At 36.4% G+C, this 14,791-nt stretch overlaps 1 protein-coding gene across 1 annotated transcript in view; it reads left to right on the top strand.

Annotated features, from left to right (window-relative positions):
* Positions 1–13,776, top strand: part of MARCHF1 (membrane associated ring-CH-type finger 1) — a 160,207-nt gene extending 146,431 nt beyond the window's left edge. The window contains exons 6-7 of the mRNA XM_058192344.1: positions 5,743–5,890; positions 10,613–13,776. Of these exons, the coding sequence (XP_058048327.1) occupies positions 5,743–5,890; positions 10,613–10,908 (444 nt within the window). The 3' untranslated portion in view covers positions 10,909–13,776. The remainder of the gene's footprint in view (positions 1–5,742; positions 5,891–10,612) is intronic.
* The last annotated feature ends 1,015 nt before the right edge of the window (positions 13,777–14,791 follow it).

Raw genomic sequence — 14,791 nt, 5'->3', positions numbered from 1 at the left:
TCTTGAATACAGCTCGTCTGTCTGGAACCCATACCACATTTCAGACATCAATACAATTGAACGTGTCCAGAAATACTTTACAAGAAGAGTTCTCCACTCCTCTGAATACAACAAAATACCTTATGCCATCAGACTTGAAATCTTGGGTTTAGAATAGAATCATCCATTACAATGTCCTTCCTGTTGAAGACTACTTCAGCTTCAATTGCAACAATACAAGAGCAAACAATAGATTTAAACTTAATGTTAACCGCTCCAATCTTGATTGCAGAAAATATGACTTCAGTAACAGAGTTGTTAATGCTTGGAACACAGTACCTGACTCTGTGGTCTCTTCCCAAAATCCCAAAAGCTTTAACCAAAAACTGTCTATTATTGATCTCACCCCATTCCTAAGAGGTCTGTAAGGGGCATGCATAAGAGCACAAACGTGCCTACCATTCCTGTCCTATTGCTTCCTTTCATTATATCCAATTAATATAGTTATTACATACTTAAGCTTATATATATGCTTATATATTGTATAATTATTTCATGCATATGCTTATATATACTTTTGTGACAAAATTAAAAAAAACATCCAGCAGGTTCTGACAGGTTCTGGAGAACTGGTAGCAGAAATTTTGAGCAGTTCAGAGAACTGGCAAATACCACCTCTGGCTGGCCCAGAGTGAGGTGGGAATGGAGATTTTACAGTATCCTTCCCCTGGAGTGGGGTGGGAATGGAGATTTTGCAGTATCCTTCCCCTACCATGCCCCCCAAGCCATGCCCATCAAGCCATGCCCACAGAACCGGTAGTAAAAAAATGTGGATTTCACCACTGTGGACAACTGCATTACTATATATGCCAGCTGCAACCCCTAGTTATTTTCAGGGGCATACCCATACGAAGCAAATTGTAGTAGTCTAATTGAAATATGACAAGTGTAATGTGTCACTTCAGGACTTCCTGATTTAAATAAAGAGCGACTGATAAGTGCCATAGCAGCTCCTGCTGACCAAAGGCTTTCTGGGTCACAATTTTCATTTGTTTGCTCTAGCACAGGGGTGTCAAACTCACATCATCATAGCCGCATCACGTGACGTATCGGTATTTTTCCCCCTTCACTAAACCGGGCGTGGGCATGGCCAATGCATGACCCATCCGGCTCGCAGGTTGGGAGTTTGATAGCCCTGCTCTAGCAGGAATCCAGTAGAACCTCCAACAGTGAACCTTTTCCTATTTTGACATTACATCCAAATTACATCCAGCTATTTTATGTAGCATCATTCTCTTGATGCAAGACTAGGGACATATTTTGCTTCAAGCTGGGGTGTTTCATATGGTTTACACATAGCTGAGAAGTGCAGCTATGAATTATATAGTTACTGTTGACCGTGGGTAGCCTTAATCATGACTTTGTGGTTATAGACAACTATAAGTCCAACTTTAAAGAGCAAAACATTTGTTAACTTTAGCTGCCTATCCACAAACTACATCTCATTGCGTGGGCTGATCTTGCTCTGAAAGGGACCAAATCAGAGGTGGTATTCAGCTGGTTTGGGCGAACCAGTAGCGGAAATCGCGGGTCAACCCCCCCAACTCTATGTTGTCCTATTTAAGCACGTTTTTGAGGCCGGGTGCATGTACAGAAGGCGCACACAAGAGCAAAGTGCATGTGTGAAGGCCGGGCGCATGTGCAGAAGGCAGGCATGTGCAAGAGGCGAACTGGTAGTAACAAAATATGAAACCCATTGCTGGACCAAATATATTGGTACTGATGATACAATCATGAAAAGAACTCAAAGCAGCAGTGGCAGAGAAACAAGTTAAACTGATGCCCATTGGGTCAAGAAGAATTAGAAACAATTGACCAACGCAAGTTCCCTAAGCATGTTTATTTGATCCAGAAGACTTCAAGATTTAATATCTTGTTGAATGCAATATATTTGTATGCATGTTAAACTGACAAAATATATTGATATATTAAATGTATTTGATGTATTACTTGATAGTGTATTGACCAAGTCCTCATCAATCCTGAAGTTCAAACAACTAGTTAATGCTTGTTCATGATCTTCCTTGCTCTTATAAAACTGACTAAGAGACTGTGTAAAAGTTATTAGATCCATTTCTGCACTTACATAGATCAATCCTGTAACTTTTCACTTACAGATTCCAAGAACAAAATATAGAAAATATACCCAGTATTTTCACTGTTCCTTCTTTTTTTTTTTTATTTGAATTTATATCCCGCCCTTCTCCGAAGACTCAGGGCGGCTTACAATGTGTTAAGCAATAGTCTTCATTCATTTGTATATTATATACAAAGTCAACTTTTATTGCCCCCAACAATCTGGGTCTTCATTTTACCTACCTTATAAAGGATGGAAGGCTGAGTCAACCTTGGGCCTGGTGGGACTTGAACTTGCAGTAATTGCAAGCAGCTGTGTTAATAACAGACAGACTTAGTCCGTTGAGCCACCAGAGGCTCCTCTTGGTACTATAATGTACCCAATGTCTCTTGCCTGCCACTATTCCCCTGCCCAGCCACCTTAATGAAACAGATGGTGATAGAGAATATGAGGTGGAATGGAACTTGGATTTCCTGTACAGGAGACACAGATTAAAAGATGGAATATGCTGTAACATCCGATTTACACAGACCCTGGATTAATTAATGGATTAGTTCCATTAATGTGCATCATTTCACTATGAGTTATATAAAACAGGAAACCCTCCCTGTTCCACCCTTTTGTAAGGGTTATATAAATACAATATATCTGTTGTCTGCAATATGTTCACATAAGGAAGTGGGCGCTGTTTGCCTCGAACCCAACCACTCCCTACATGCTCTTAGCATATAGAGGGGTCTGGACTGAGAAGAGTTACTGACTATAAGATACCTGAAGTGGAGGTCTCAGCACTAAGTCCTTCACTTCACTTCATGTCAACTATATAGAGCATGAACATTCTTCTACCCATTTCTGAACAGGAGCAGTTCAGGGTCAAGATTTGACACAGTGGTGGAGGGATAGTCACAGCCCTTTCGTATTCTTCATACCTAGAGGGAAATTTTCTGGAATCTCCCAGATCAGTGGATTTAAAAAAGAAACATCATAGAGGGAAGTATACATGAGAAGTACAGTAGATGGTCAGAAGTAGAGAGTTCTGGACCGAACATGGTATGTTACCATAGCAATGCACAGAAGTCATCTGAATTTCCACAGAGACAGAACTGGATCTAGTATGTTTAGAATGCCTTCGGAGAGGAGGAGGGGGGAAATTATGTAAAATTTGAACCTTGGGGTTGATATCTTGAATGAAAAGTAGGACTATGGGTGACATGATAGCATGGTTCCAATATTTGAGGGGCTGCCACAAAGAAGAGGGATCAACCTATTTTCCAAGGCACCAGAAGCCAAGACAAGAAACAATGGATGGAAACTAATCAAGGAGAGAAGCAACTTAGAACTAAGGAGAAATTTCCTAACTGAGAACAATTAACTAGTAGAACCACTTGTCTTCAGAAGTTGTGGGTGGTCCATAACTGGAGGTCTTTTAGAAGAGAAGGGTCTCTTGCTTGAGCAGAGGGTTGGACTAGAAGTCTCCCAATGTCCCTTCCAACTCTGTTATTCTGTTATTCTAAATCTTATAACCTTAATTATGTTACACTGTATACGCTGATTTTCTGCTTTAATTATGATAGCTTATGTTAAAAAAAAAAGAAAGAGTAAATATGAACGATGTGCTTTGAATTTCTGCCTGCAAGCCCTGCAATCTGAGTGTTGATAAAGGCTGACATTGCAGAAAACTGAAGAAAAAAAATATGAAATGGCTACTTTAATGAATAGCAGAGAAATTCTGTCTGTTACGTAGTCAAAATATTTTTCTATTACATTTTTTAACTATACACAGTCAAAAGAGCTTTAACACATAAAGAGCTTTATTGTGTAAAATATAACAATAGAATGTCACAATTCAATATTGTTTAAAAGGAAACCCCATTTTAAGCAGGCTTACAAGTTGACAGTATCTAGACAAACTTTGTCTGACTTAGCTGTTTAGTGCTTTGATCTGGTTAGTGTTTTGGTGAGAGGCCTTCAGAAAACCCAGGACTACAAATTAGATTGGAAAGTTTAAAAAGAAACTGTCTGAAAGAATGCAAGAATGCCATGTCATTTCCATATTGTGCAAAAGAAAACTATATAAAACTAGAGTCAAGCTTGACTTAGGGAAGATCACTAATTTAATATTAGCAGCTCTTGCTCTTTATTTTCCATTCTTATTACGTTTTTTTTTTAAATTCCTGTGATGTTCCTACTGCCTGAATTTATTTGAAAGTTTACCTCAATACTGCTTGAGATCTGATATTCTATATCACACATTACAGGCAGATGGCAGTGTGGCACCATAGTCAACCAAGTAACTATTTTTATAAGATACAAAACTAATATTAGAAACTTTTAACAGCAGGGTTTTTTAAAAGTAGTTTATTAAACAGGAAAACACAATTAAGGAAAAAGAAATCTATTTTTATAGAAGAAAAATCTATCTAAATATTTTTGTTAATTATTGACTGGATACCTATTATGTGAACCTGAGAACAAAATTAAACTTTAATTACATGAGTGGCCCTGGTGTGCTTTTTAAAAATGAAATATCATGCTTAATTGCCATGGCATAAATTAAAAAGTGGTCTTTCTCTCACCCACCTTTGCTTCTGAAGAAGAAAAGGAAGAAGAAAAATAATTTCATGATTTAAATCTAGATTTGAACAAGATAACACTTCACTTTAGGATAGTTGTATACTGTGCTGCTTATATAATCCAATTATATTTCCTTGAGTAGATATTTATTCTGCCAATATCAATTTACAATATTTGTTACACATATTAGTAGTTCTGTAAAACAAATTTGGAAATACTCTAAAACAAATTTAGGCTAGTAGGGTATTCTTTATTAGAAGTGCAAGAATCACCAAGGAACAAACTGCAGTAGTAGTATATATCCCTGGAAATCAAGAATGGGGGAGGGCAGGGGTGGGATTCAGACCGGTTCAAATGAACCAGTAGTTGCGACCCGCCCCCCTGCCCCGGTGCTATGCCATCCTATTTAGCCGTGTTTTTTAAGCCACATGCAAGCTGCAAGAGAGAGCGCAAAGCGCATGCGCAGAAGGCTGTGCAGAAGGTGTGTGAGCAAAACGAGCGAAGTGCGCGCGCTCACCTATTAGATTCTGGGCGAACCGGTTGTTAAATTATGTGAAGCCCACCTCTGGGGGAGGGGATAATACACCATGAAAATCTAACCATGATTATTCTGTTTTTATCTAGGCCATTTAGCTTATGATAAAGTATAGATTGTAAAAATGCAAATAAGAATAATTAGCATTGTAGTCTAATCATTCTTAAGGGCACCAAATCAGAGACGTTGCTCTGAACAGTTCAATCTGATGCTACGTTTTAAAGGAGAAATGTCTATGTTTACCCACAGGAATGTATGAGTCCATGAAAATGTATTCCTCTTTGTTTCAACTCCCATAGTAGGAAATATTATGTCACTATAATACACTTTACAAATAGGTTATTCGGCATTATTATATATCAAAGAAATTCTGAATTATGTGTTTCAAAAAAGAACACTTATAGTCTGTACCAAGAATGGCAGATTTCTAAGTTATTTGCTTTGCGACTCACTGCAGAAAAAAATGATACGGCCTACTTTCTTTGAAGTCCTGTAACCCCTTTTTTTCACTTTGCAGTGGGAGAAACTGCAGATGACAACAAGTGAAAGAAGAAAAATAGTTTGCTCAGTCACATTCCACATTATTGCTATTACCTGTGTAGTTTGGTCATTATATGTATTGATAGATCGGACTGCTGAGGAAATTAAGCAAGGCAATGACAATGGTGAGTATATTGATTATTTTCTACTTTCACATTATGCTACTTACGGAATCACTAGAAATATATTTCACTAAGTACACACACTCAAAACATAACAGTGGGTTTTATTTGCATATCCTTTCTATAAATATTGATTACCTAGTATAATTGGTTCTTTAGCAACATAATTTTAATGACCATATAAACATTTCCTTGGCATATATTCCTCTCTTTTCGCAGAAGCCAACACTTTAAGAATACCCCGTATATTTTCATTAAACCAAATCATTACCTCGTATAGATAAAATAAGTAGTTCCAAACAGGTATTTAATGGTTATGATTCCTAAGGATGCTAGAAGTAGAATGTATGTATCATTTAAAATAATTCATCCAATTTTTCTTGTCAGCTTAGATTGCCTTATTCTTTCATACATTGACAACCAGATCTGTGTTCCGTTTTGTATCGTATAACATTCTTTGTAAATTGTTCAGGTTCACAGCCTTCAATATGGCATCTTAGGAATGTAAAGGTACAGGCACGTTCACTGCCTGCATTCCATATAAATTAATCCATAAAAAGTAGTAAACAATCAAAGAAACATCACACAAACCTTAACTTACTCTTTTCAGTCTTGAAAAGCTGCTAAGACAGTCTGTTATTAACACAGCTGCCTGCAATTACTGCAGGTTCTAGTCCCACCAGGCCCAAGGTTGACTCAGCCTTCCATCCTTTATAAGGTAGATAAAATGAGGACCCAGATTGTTGGGGGGCAATAAGTTAACTTTGTATATAAATATACAAATAGGATGAAGACTATTGCTAACATAGTGTAAGCCGCCCTGAGTCTTCGGAGAAGAGCGGGATATAAATGCAAATTAAAAAAAAATATATACTAAGCGTATCATTTATTCCAGAGGCGAAATGTAAAATTTGTTATTAACGGTTCTGTGGGCATGGCTTGGGGGGGGCAATGTGACTGGCTGGGTGTGGCCAACTTTTTTTTTTACTTTTAAAAGCATTTTTCTACAACCTCTTCAGCCAAAGAAATAATGTTTTTAAAAGGCTCCTCTGACGATCCCAGCTAAGTTGGCTGATCGTCAGAGGCTTTTCTTTTAAAAGCATTTTTTTTTGCCTTTAAAAGCCTTTAAAAGAAAAAAAAAAGCCTCTGACGATCAGGCAACTCAGCTGGGATCACCAGAGGAACCTCTTAAAAGCATTTTTTCTAAACCTCTTCAGCCAAAGAGATTGTAGAAAAAATGCTTTTAAAGGGTTCTGGCGATCCCAGCTGAGTTGACTGATCGCCAGAACCTTTTAAAAGCGTTTTTTACAGCCTCTTTGGCCGAAGAGGTTGTAGAAAAAGCACTTTTAAAGAGTTCTGACTATCCCAGCTGAGCCATGTGATCATCAGAGGCTTTTTTTTTACTTTTAAAAGTCTTTTTCGGCTGAAGAAAAAATGCTTTTAAAAGTAAAAAAAAAAAAAAACCTCTGATGATCGCGTAGTTCAACTGAGCATGGTCGAGGGGGGGGGGGCAGGGATTTTTGCTACCGGTTCTCCAAACCACCCGCCACCATCACTACCGGATGGGGCGTTCTGGTCCGAACCGGGAGCATTTCACCCGATTTATTCTCAAGTATGCTTTGCTTCTATCATATAACAGTTCTATATTCAGCAATTGACCTCCCATTCTATATCCATGTAAATGCTTGGTTAGGTTTAGTAGGCTTAAATAATTGTATTATTTAACCTAACCAATCATAAATGTTTTCTCACATTGAGACATTTTTCACTGACTGCTAAAAAGCAAAAATCTGCACATGAGCAGCCTAAAATAAAGCTGCACTTTACTTCCTGAATGATGTTCCTCCTTGCCTCTTGTATTATTTCAGACAGAATTCTGCCAAACTCCCTACCAGGTACACTTAAGAAATTGTACATTCATTCAAGTCCTTTTGACAAGTGCATAGGCAGTTGTCACAGGCACTAAGCAAATCTTACAGACACTCCATAAGTAGACCACACTTGAACAGTTATACAGTAACAGTCCATTTCTGCAGGCTTATCATTGTTATATTCTCAGAAGTTCTTTGTCTCATATTCTTCACCAGTTATCTCATTATTTCATCAGAAGCAATCAATTTGATGATGCTTTTAGGTTTATATTGGATGGACAGGCAGATGATAGATAGATAGATAGATAGATAGATAGATAGATAGATAGATAGATAGATGGATGGATGGATGGATGGATGGATGGATGGATGGATGGATGGATGGATGGAATAGATGGATGATAGATATTCACTTAAACCATGTATTCAAAATGAAGAAGACATTTTTCTAAGCAGGTTTTTCACGAAACAAATTCAATTCTTATTCATTCCTGAGCCTTTATATTCTCTTTATATTCTCGTGTTATGTCACCTAACAAAAATAGTATGTTACATACCATTAATTGGAGCTTGATAGCCACTGATTGCTCTTTTAATAAGCCTGAAACAACCACCTGGTTATTTTCCGCCTTTTATCCGTAACACATTAGCCATCATTTTCCCTTGCATATATTTGGTCTCTGTGAAACGTCTGTTCCCCCTTTTCATTTTTTAATTCATTTTCTTTACTATTTATGCCTCTTATATTCCAAGTTATAATTTTACATATGCAATGGCTGTTCCCTGACAGGTCCACAGAGACTGATTTCCTCCATCTGGAAAGCATAAAGTTGATTAACACTTTTAGTTGCATCTATGCAGTATAGAATTTCTTTTTCATTCTGTTTTTTGTTTTATTCAAAAGAGAGTTAAAATATAAAACTCCAAAAAAATAAAAAAGGCAAAATGAAAGAAAACACATAACAATCAAGACATTTAAAAAGTGTATCAAAAAGTGCATCAAAAAGGAAAAAAAAAAATCCAACACCGAAGCAGAAGGAAACAAGAAAGATATTTTCTGGATATTTCAATCCGAAGTTAAAATAAAAATTCAAAAGAATTAAACTCCAAATATTTTACAAATTCAAAAAGTTCAAAAATCCTGTGGAGAGATTCCAGTATTAATGTAGATCAAATGTAGATCAATTTCTAGATTTCATAGTCTAGAAATGTGCAGTTATCTTGGGAAGAAGTTGGTCGTAGTATGGAGTATTTCTTAATGGCAAGAACAACTTCTTGCCATTAAGAAATAGTTTCATTATAATTTATCCACAGGAACAATCAAAGCCCAGCTTTGCCCCAAGTATGGAAACTAGGATCACTGACTCAGAGATTATTTTGCAAAGCAACATACAGTTACCCTTAGCTCACCCACAAGGAGCAACATGGTGTGAACCTACAGAAATATAGTCAGCATATACATAGTGAGGATACATATTTTCTTTCTTTATATTAAGTCAGGGTGAAATTCAGCTGTTCTACCCGGCTCGGGCAAACCAGTAGCGGTGGCTGCGGGAGGCTTCGCTTACTCACGCAGACATAATGACGTTGCTTTTTTGCGACAATTTTAAGCCTGTGCTTAAAATTTGCAAACCAGTAGGGAAAGTAAGTGAATTTCACCCCTGTATTAAGTCTTTCAATCTCTTCTACTTCAACAGCAAAGCTTTTCCATGATTAAACAAAATGTACTGTAGAAACTTAATTTTACAAATGGTTGCTAAATACATAATACACCATAGTCCTCACATAATCACCATTCATTATGGTGACAGAAGTTATGACTGTGCTGAATAGGTCCTCAAAGTTACCCCCATGGGCATTGCAGTACCCCCCATGGTCACATGAACAAAATTTGGGCATTTAGCAGTCTGCCTGCATTTACGATAGCAAGGTACGCTTCAGTTCCCCTCATCTACCTCTCTTATCCACATCTGTTATTTTGTCTTCCCTGCATTCTGCTGCCTACCTCTGCCACCGCCAGCTGCATTAATCATCTTTCCACTGGTGACGAGGTGTGTATGTCAAGAAGCTGTTGGCCGATTGTGAGGTCTAGCTTAGCATCGTGGAGACCTCATGCAACCTTGAAAAGCTGCTGCTGCCTTAGCTGGGCATATCTAGAAATGGGAGGAAGATGATGAAAGTTAACTGGGGTGAAAGTCAGATAGTGTGGGATGGCAGGGGTAAAGCAGGGGTGTCAAACTCGGTATCAAGGGCATCTGTGGTGGCCTGAGCACTCTGCCCGCAAAAACGGGCTCCCGAGCTCCATTTTTGGCTGCGACAGCATCCTGCATCCTCTGCCAATGAAAATGGAGCTCGGGAGGGCCACCTGTGACACTCCCAAGCTCCATTTTGGCTGCCACTGTCTCCTGCAATCCTCTGCCAATGAAAATGCCAGCCGGGGCCCTCCCAAGCTCAGTTTTCAGCTGCAACGGGCTCCTTCAACCCACTGCAAATGAAAATGGAGTTGGGGAGTGAGGGGAACCTGAAGTGGAGATAAGTGTAAAGAGAAGCACAAGGTCTTTGCCTAACAATCGCAGCTGAGATTACCAGAACTGCCATTTTTAAAAGATGCAGACACAAGAATTTTCACCTACCACGTCACCTAGCAGTGAAAATTTGTGTCTTGAATGATGTCATTAAGTGAGGACTACCTGTAAAATATAACTTTTGTCTTTATATGAAAAGAGTAGAAAGTGTGCTTCTAAACCACTCAGCAAATTTACTTGATAGTAAATACTAGAGAAAGCAATAGAAATAGTCCTGATCAATTTAACATTAATCTCTCTCTCTCTCTCTCTGTTTGTCTTATGGAAAGGAGTCCTAGAATGGCCATTTTGGACAAAATTGGTTGTGGTAGCCATTGGATTCACTGGAGGCCTTGTCTTCATGTACGTGCAATGTAAAGTCTACATTCAGTTATGGCGAAGGCTGAAGGCTTATAACCGTGTGATATTTGTTCAGAACTGTCCAGATACTGCCAAAAAGCTGGAAGAGAAAAATTCTTCCACTATTCAGAACACTGAAATTAAAGATACCGTTGTGGTTCCGGTATCACAGACAGATACAAACTGTCAGCAAACAGAAGATGTTCCTGATGTCATGCCAGTTTGATGGAAGTAGCATTTCTTTGGGAAACAAAGTGAAATGTTTCTCTTAGCTACAAGAAGAAGAAAAAAAATCAAATCCACAGATTATATTTGAAAAAAAGAACCAACATAGAAAAATAGCAAGGAAAATCAATAAGAAACTGCACATTACCTCTGAAATGTAACTGAGAAATGTTTTTTCACCTTTCTTGCTAAGTACAGTTAAAAGTGGAAGAAGATAGAAAAGCAAAAACTTCCAAGAGGCAAAGGACATGCCAACACTACTATTGATGGCTTAAAAGAACTGCATTTGCAGAACTTCTACTTATGTTCTGTTTACAAGAAAAAAAAACTTTATGTGTATTTGCTACTATGGTCTTTTTGCTAATTATTGTAAACTTGGGGGGGGGGGAGAGCAAACAAATTTTTAAGGTTCTTATAAAGGTATGCATTGAAGCACAAATTATCTGATAATGTGATATTTAATGCTAAGGTGATTTACCCTATAACATTTCTGTAAAAACAACCAGACTTATTAAGTAATAATGGATTTTGAGTATTTGTAAACTAGAATATTAGAAATATTTTTCTTGGTCAACCATAGACACAGAAATAATTAACAGCAAATTCCCTGACATATTGTTACATTCATCTGGAGCAGCAGCTTAGTTTGTAATTATTCTTATATAGTAGAATATTAAAAACTTCCTGGTCACTGTAAGATTATGGTTCCAAAGGAAAAATTCATTAAATCGGGAGTATTAAGACACCAAAGTACTCTTGTTAACAAAAGACTTTACAATTTCCAGTATCTATTTATTAGGGTGAGAAATATGCAAAAAAAACACAAAAACCACCCAAAAATTACAGCCCTATGCTTTGTTTTAAAGATAGCCTTGAAAAAGTCAGTGTGGACAGCATTCACATTATGACAATATTTCTTCAATGTGAACTTAATTGACAATGTATATGCAGTAACTTCTATATAAGAAAGAATTTAACAGTTAAGGATTCAGTAGTTCATTTGATACTATTATTTTAATATATTAATATAAAATGAGATATGATTAAATAAGATGCTTAAATTCACATCAATGTAAGAATGCAGCCTGGAGGGATCCAAAGAATAATTTGGTATCCCATTTCAGAAGTATTTACCCAGGAGGCTTAAAGAAAGTAAGATATTTACAGAAAAATAAGTATCTTATTTCTATCACTGTTATGCTTGTTTGATTGTATTGTGAGTTGTGCCCAAGTAATGTGAGTTAATACAAGAAAACAGTAATAAGGGGAGCTTATGATGAAAAACTGCAATTAGTTATTTCTAAAAGAATTCTAATTCATGCTGCAAATTTTAAAAAAGAGTAAACTGTCCTGACATGCTTATATTTGTTTGTTCCGTTGAGAAATTGCAAACACAGTTAACTTCATTAAGATAAATGGGTATTTTCTCACTTGATATCAGTAAATCAGAGTTGTTACCATTATCAGAAATCTAGCTTGGTTGAAAACATATTAACCATAAAGTTAATATTACACAATATGATAGATATGACAAGAATTATAATGCTGGAAAGCTTTCTGAAATGAAAACTGGATAACTGAACTGTAAACTAAGTATTTCAGATAAAAGGGAAAAATGCCGTTATAGTATTTTGTGGTGTTTAGACGATCCCATAATTTATTTCAGATAATGGGACAGATGGAAAAGAAGTCAGGTCACAAGCTGAAATTAAATTCAAACTTAATGGTTTGCATTTTTTTTCTAAGCGACATATAGAAGATCAGGATGTAGTTTGGGTTATATTTATAATTTGGAGTGCTTCTTCTCCAACTATAAATATTTATGATGTTACTATCCTTTGCATAGAAGATCACTATGGCATTAAAAGCTGAAAACTGAATTTATACACAACAAAATGCACTTTCAGAATAATACTGCAATGTGAATTTCTTATCATTCTACTAATGTTAACGTCAGGCCAGGCAGTTATTTGCCCGACTGCATATTTTGCCCAGACCGTACAATGGAGCCCATACAGAGCAACATTGTGTAAAAGGATTATCGTGCATGTAACAAAAAATAAATGACTGGTTATTCATATATTCAGTGCCAGTAAAATACTACGGTAGATTCATAGAAATGTTGGCATGTTTATATAGCATGATGCATTGGGAGAAAAGGTCTACATGATTCCCATACCAAGATTTAGAAACAATTTACCATTATGCCAGCAACAGTTTTAAACCAAGAATTGTTTTGGCTTAATTCCATTGAATTTAGGGAATTACGCTATTTTTAAAACCTGATTCAGAGGGAAATAGGTATGAAGGAACAGCTTTCATTTGTTTTTAAAAATAATATTTGTACCACAATTTGCAATATGCCACATTTTATGCTGTCTTTCTTGAGTACCAGTTAAAGAAAAAGTGTATTACAGATACCAGAAAAAATATGGAATATTATTGTCCTTTAAGGAAAAAAAGCAAAATTTTAAATTCCAGTATTTTTTGTTTTTTTGTTTGTTTTATTCTTAGGCAGCATTCGATTTCAAATTATCCTCCTGGCTATAAATCTAAAATACTATTAGTATATTATAATTGCTACAGTGGAAAGCAATCAATAGCAAAGATCAGTATTGTATTGTTGCACAGATCCCCATTTATCTGAAAATTATCTCTCAATTTCTGAAAACTGCACTGCAATCTATGATGCAAATATTTTATTATATATAATCATTGGACTTGCAAGTTTGTTACTTGTTTTACCCAGTTCTCTTTGGCAAGAGCTTTTGTGGGTGATTTGTGTATTTAAAAGGTTCTTGGGGTGAGAAAAAAAAAACCTAATTGTTGTGGAACAAATTTGTATTTGTAATAAACAGATGACTCTTAAGTGGCTATAAATTATTTATTTTTTTAATAGAAACTAATCATGTTTCAATTATGTATTTATATTACGTATTTTGTATTTCCAGTCGGAAGAATTTCAGAGCTAGAGTCTGAAGTTTCAAACTTGAGGATATTGTTGCCTTATCAAATGCCATGTGCATTTTAAATGAAAGCTTAGTCTAAGTGCTTCAGATTACATTTGATTAAGCGAGAAACAGCCTGGTTAAAACCAAATGTAGTCCAGTTCTTTTCCTGAGCAACAGTTTAACTCAAGAAGAAGGAAAAATCAGGATTGCATTCTCTTTCCCCATTCTTCAGGAATGTAGTTTAATGTCAGTTCAGTAGCCTGAATATGTGCTTCAAAATCTGATTTAATAAATCAGTGTTAAGGAACTTTGTTTTAAAAAGAGATCAACACCGACATAGAAAGCCCACTAGTAGATTCTCTGAAGCCAAACTGGTGAAGCAAATTATTTGCTTGTTCAAAAATTAGTAATTTGAGTCATGAAAATATTACAAGTCTGTAGAGATTCTCAATCATCCAGGTCGTGGTTGTCCCAAACATGCTTTTTCAGGAACAACTGAACTTTTTTTGGGGGGGGGTGGGTGTTTCGCTTCTCATCCAAGAAGCTTCTTCAGCTTTCCATTCCCCACTATCCTGTCAGAGCTAAAGAAACTTCTTGGATGAGAAGCGAAACTTCTTCAAAGAAAAAAGTCCAATTGCCTCCTGAAAAAGCACCTTTGGGAAAACATTACAAGTTACCACATAGAATATTACAACTAAAGAATCCAAGGGTCAAATCCAAGAAAGAAGGCAACTTAAATATACTGGTTAGTATGCATTGTTCAGTATTGTTTTAAGCCCATATTTTACTCTTTCCAATCTTATTTTATAGCCTATATTTTATTCTTTCCAATTCAGCACAATATTGCAAATAAATTAGATACTGGGGCACACAATTATTTATCTATATATGCTTAGTTGGAAAGCTTTTTGAAAAAAAGAAAAGAGCTAAATA

The sequence above is a fragment of the Ahaetulla prasina genome, chromosome 8 (genome assembly GCF_028640845.1).
Source record: "Ahaetulla prasina isolate Xishuangbanna chromosome 8, ASM2864084v1, whole genome shotgun sequence".
Taxonomy (NCBI): Eukaryota; Metazoa; Chordata; class Lepidosauria; order Squamata; family Colubridae; genus Ahaetulla; species Ahaetulla prasina.
This window is presented reverse-complemented; position numbering and strand designations above follow the sequence as displayed.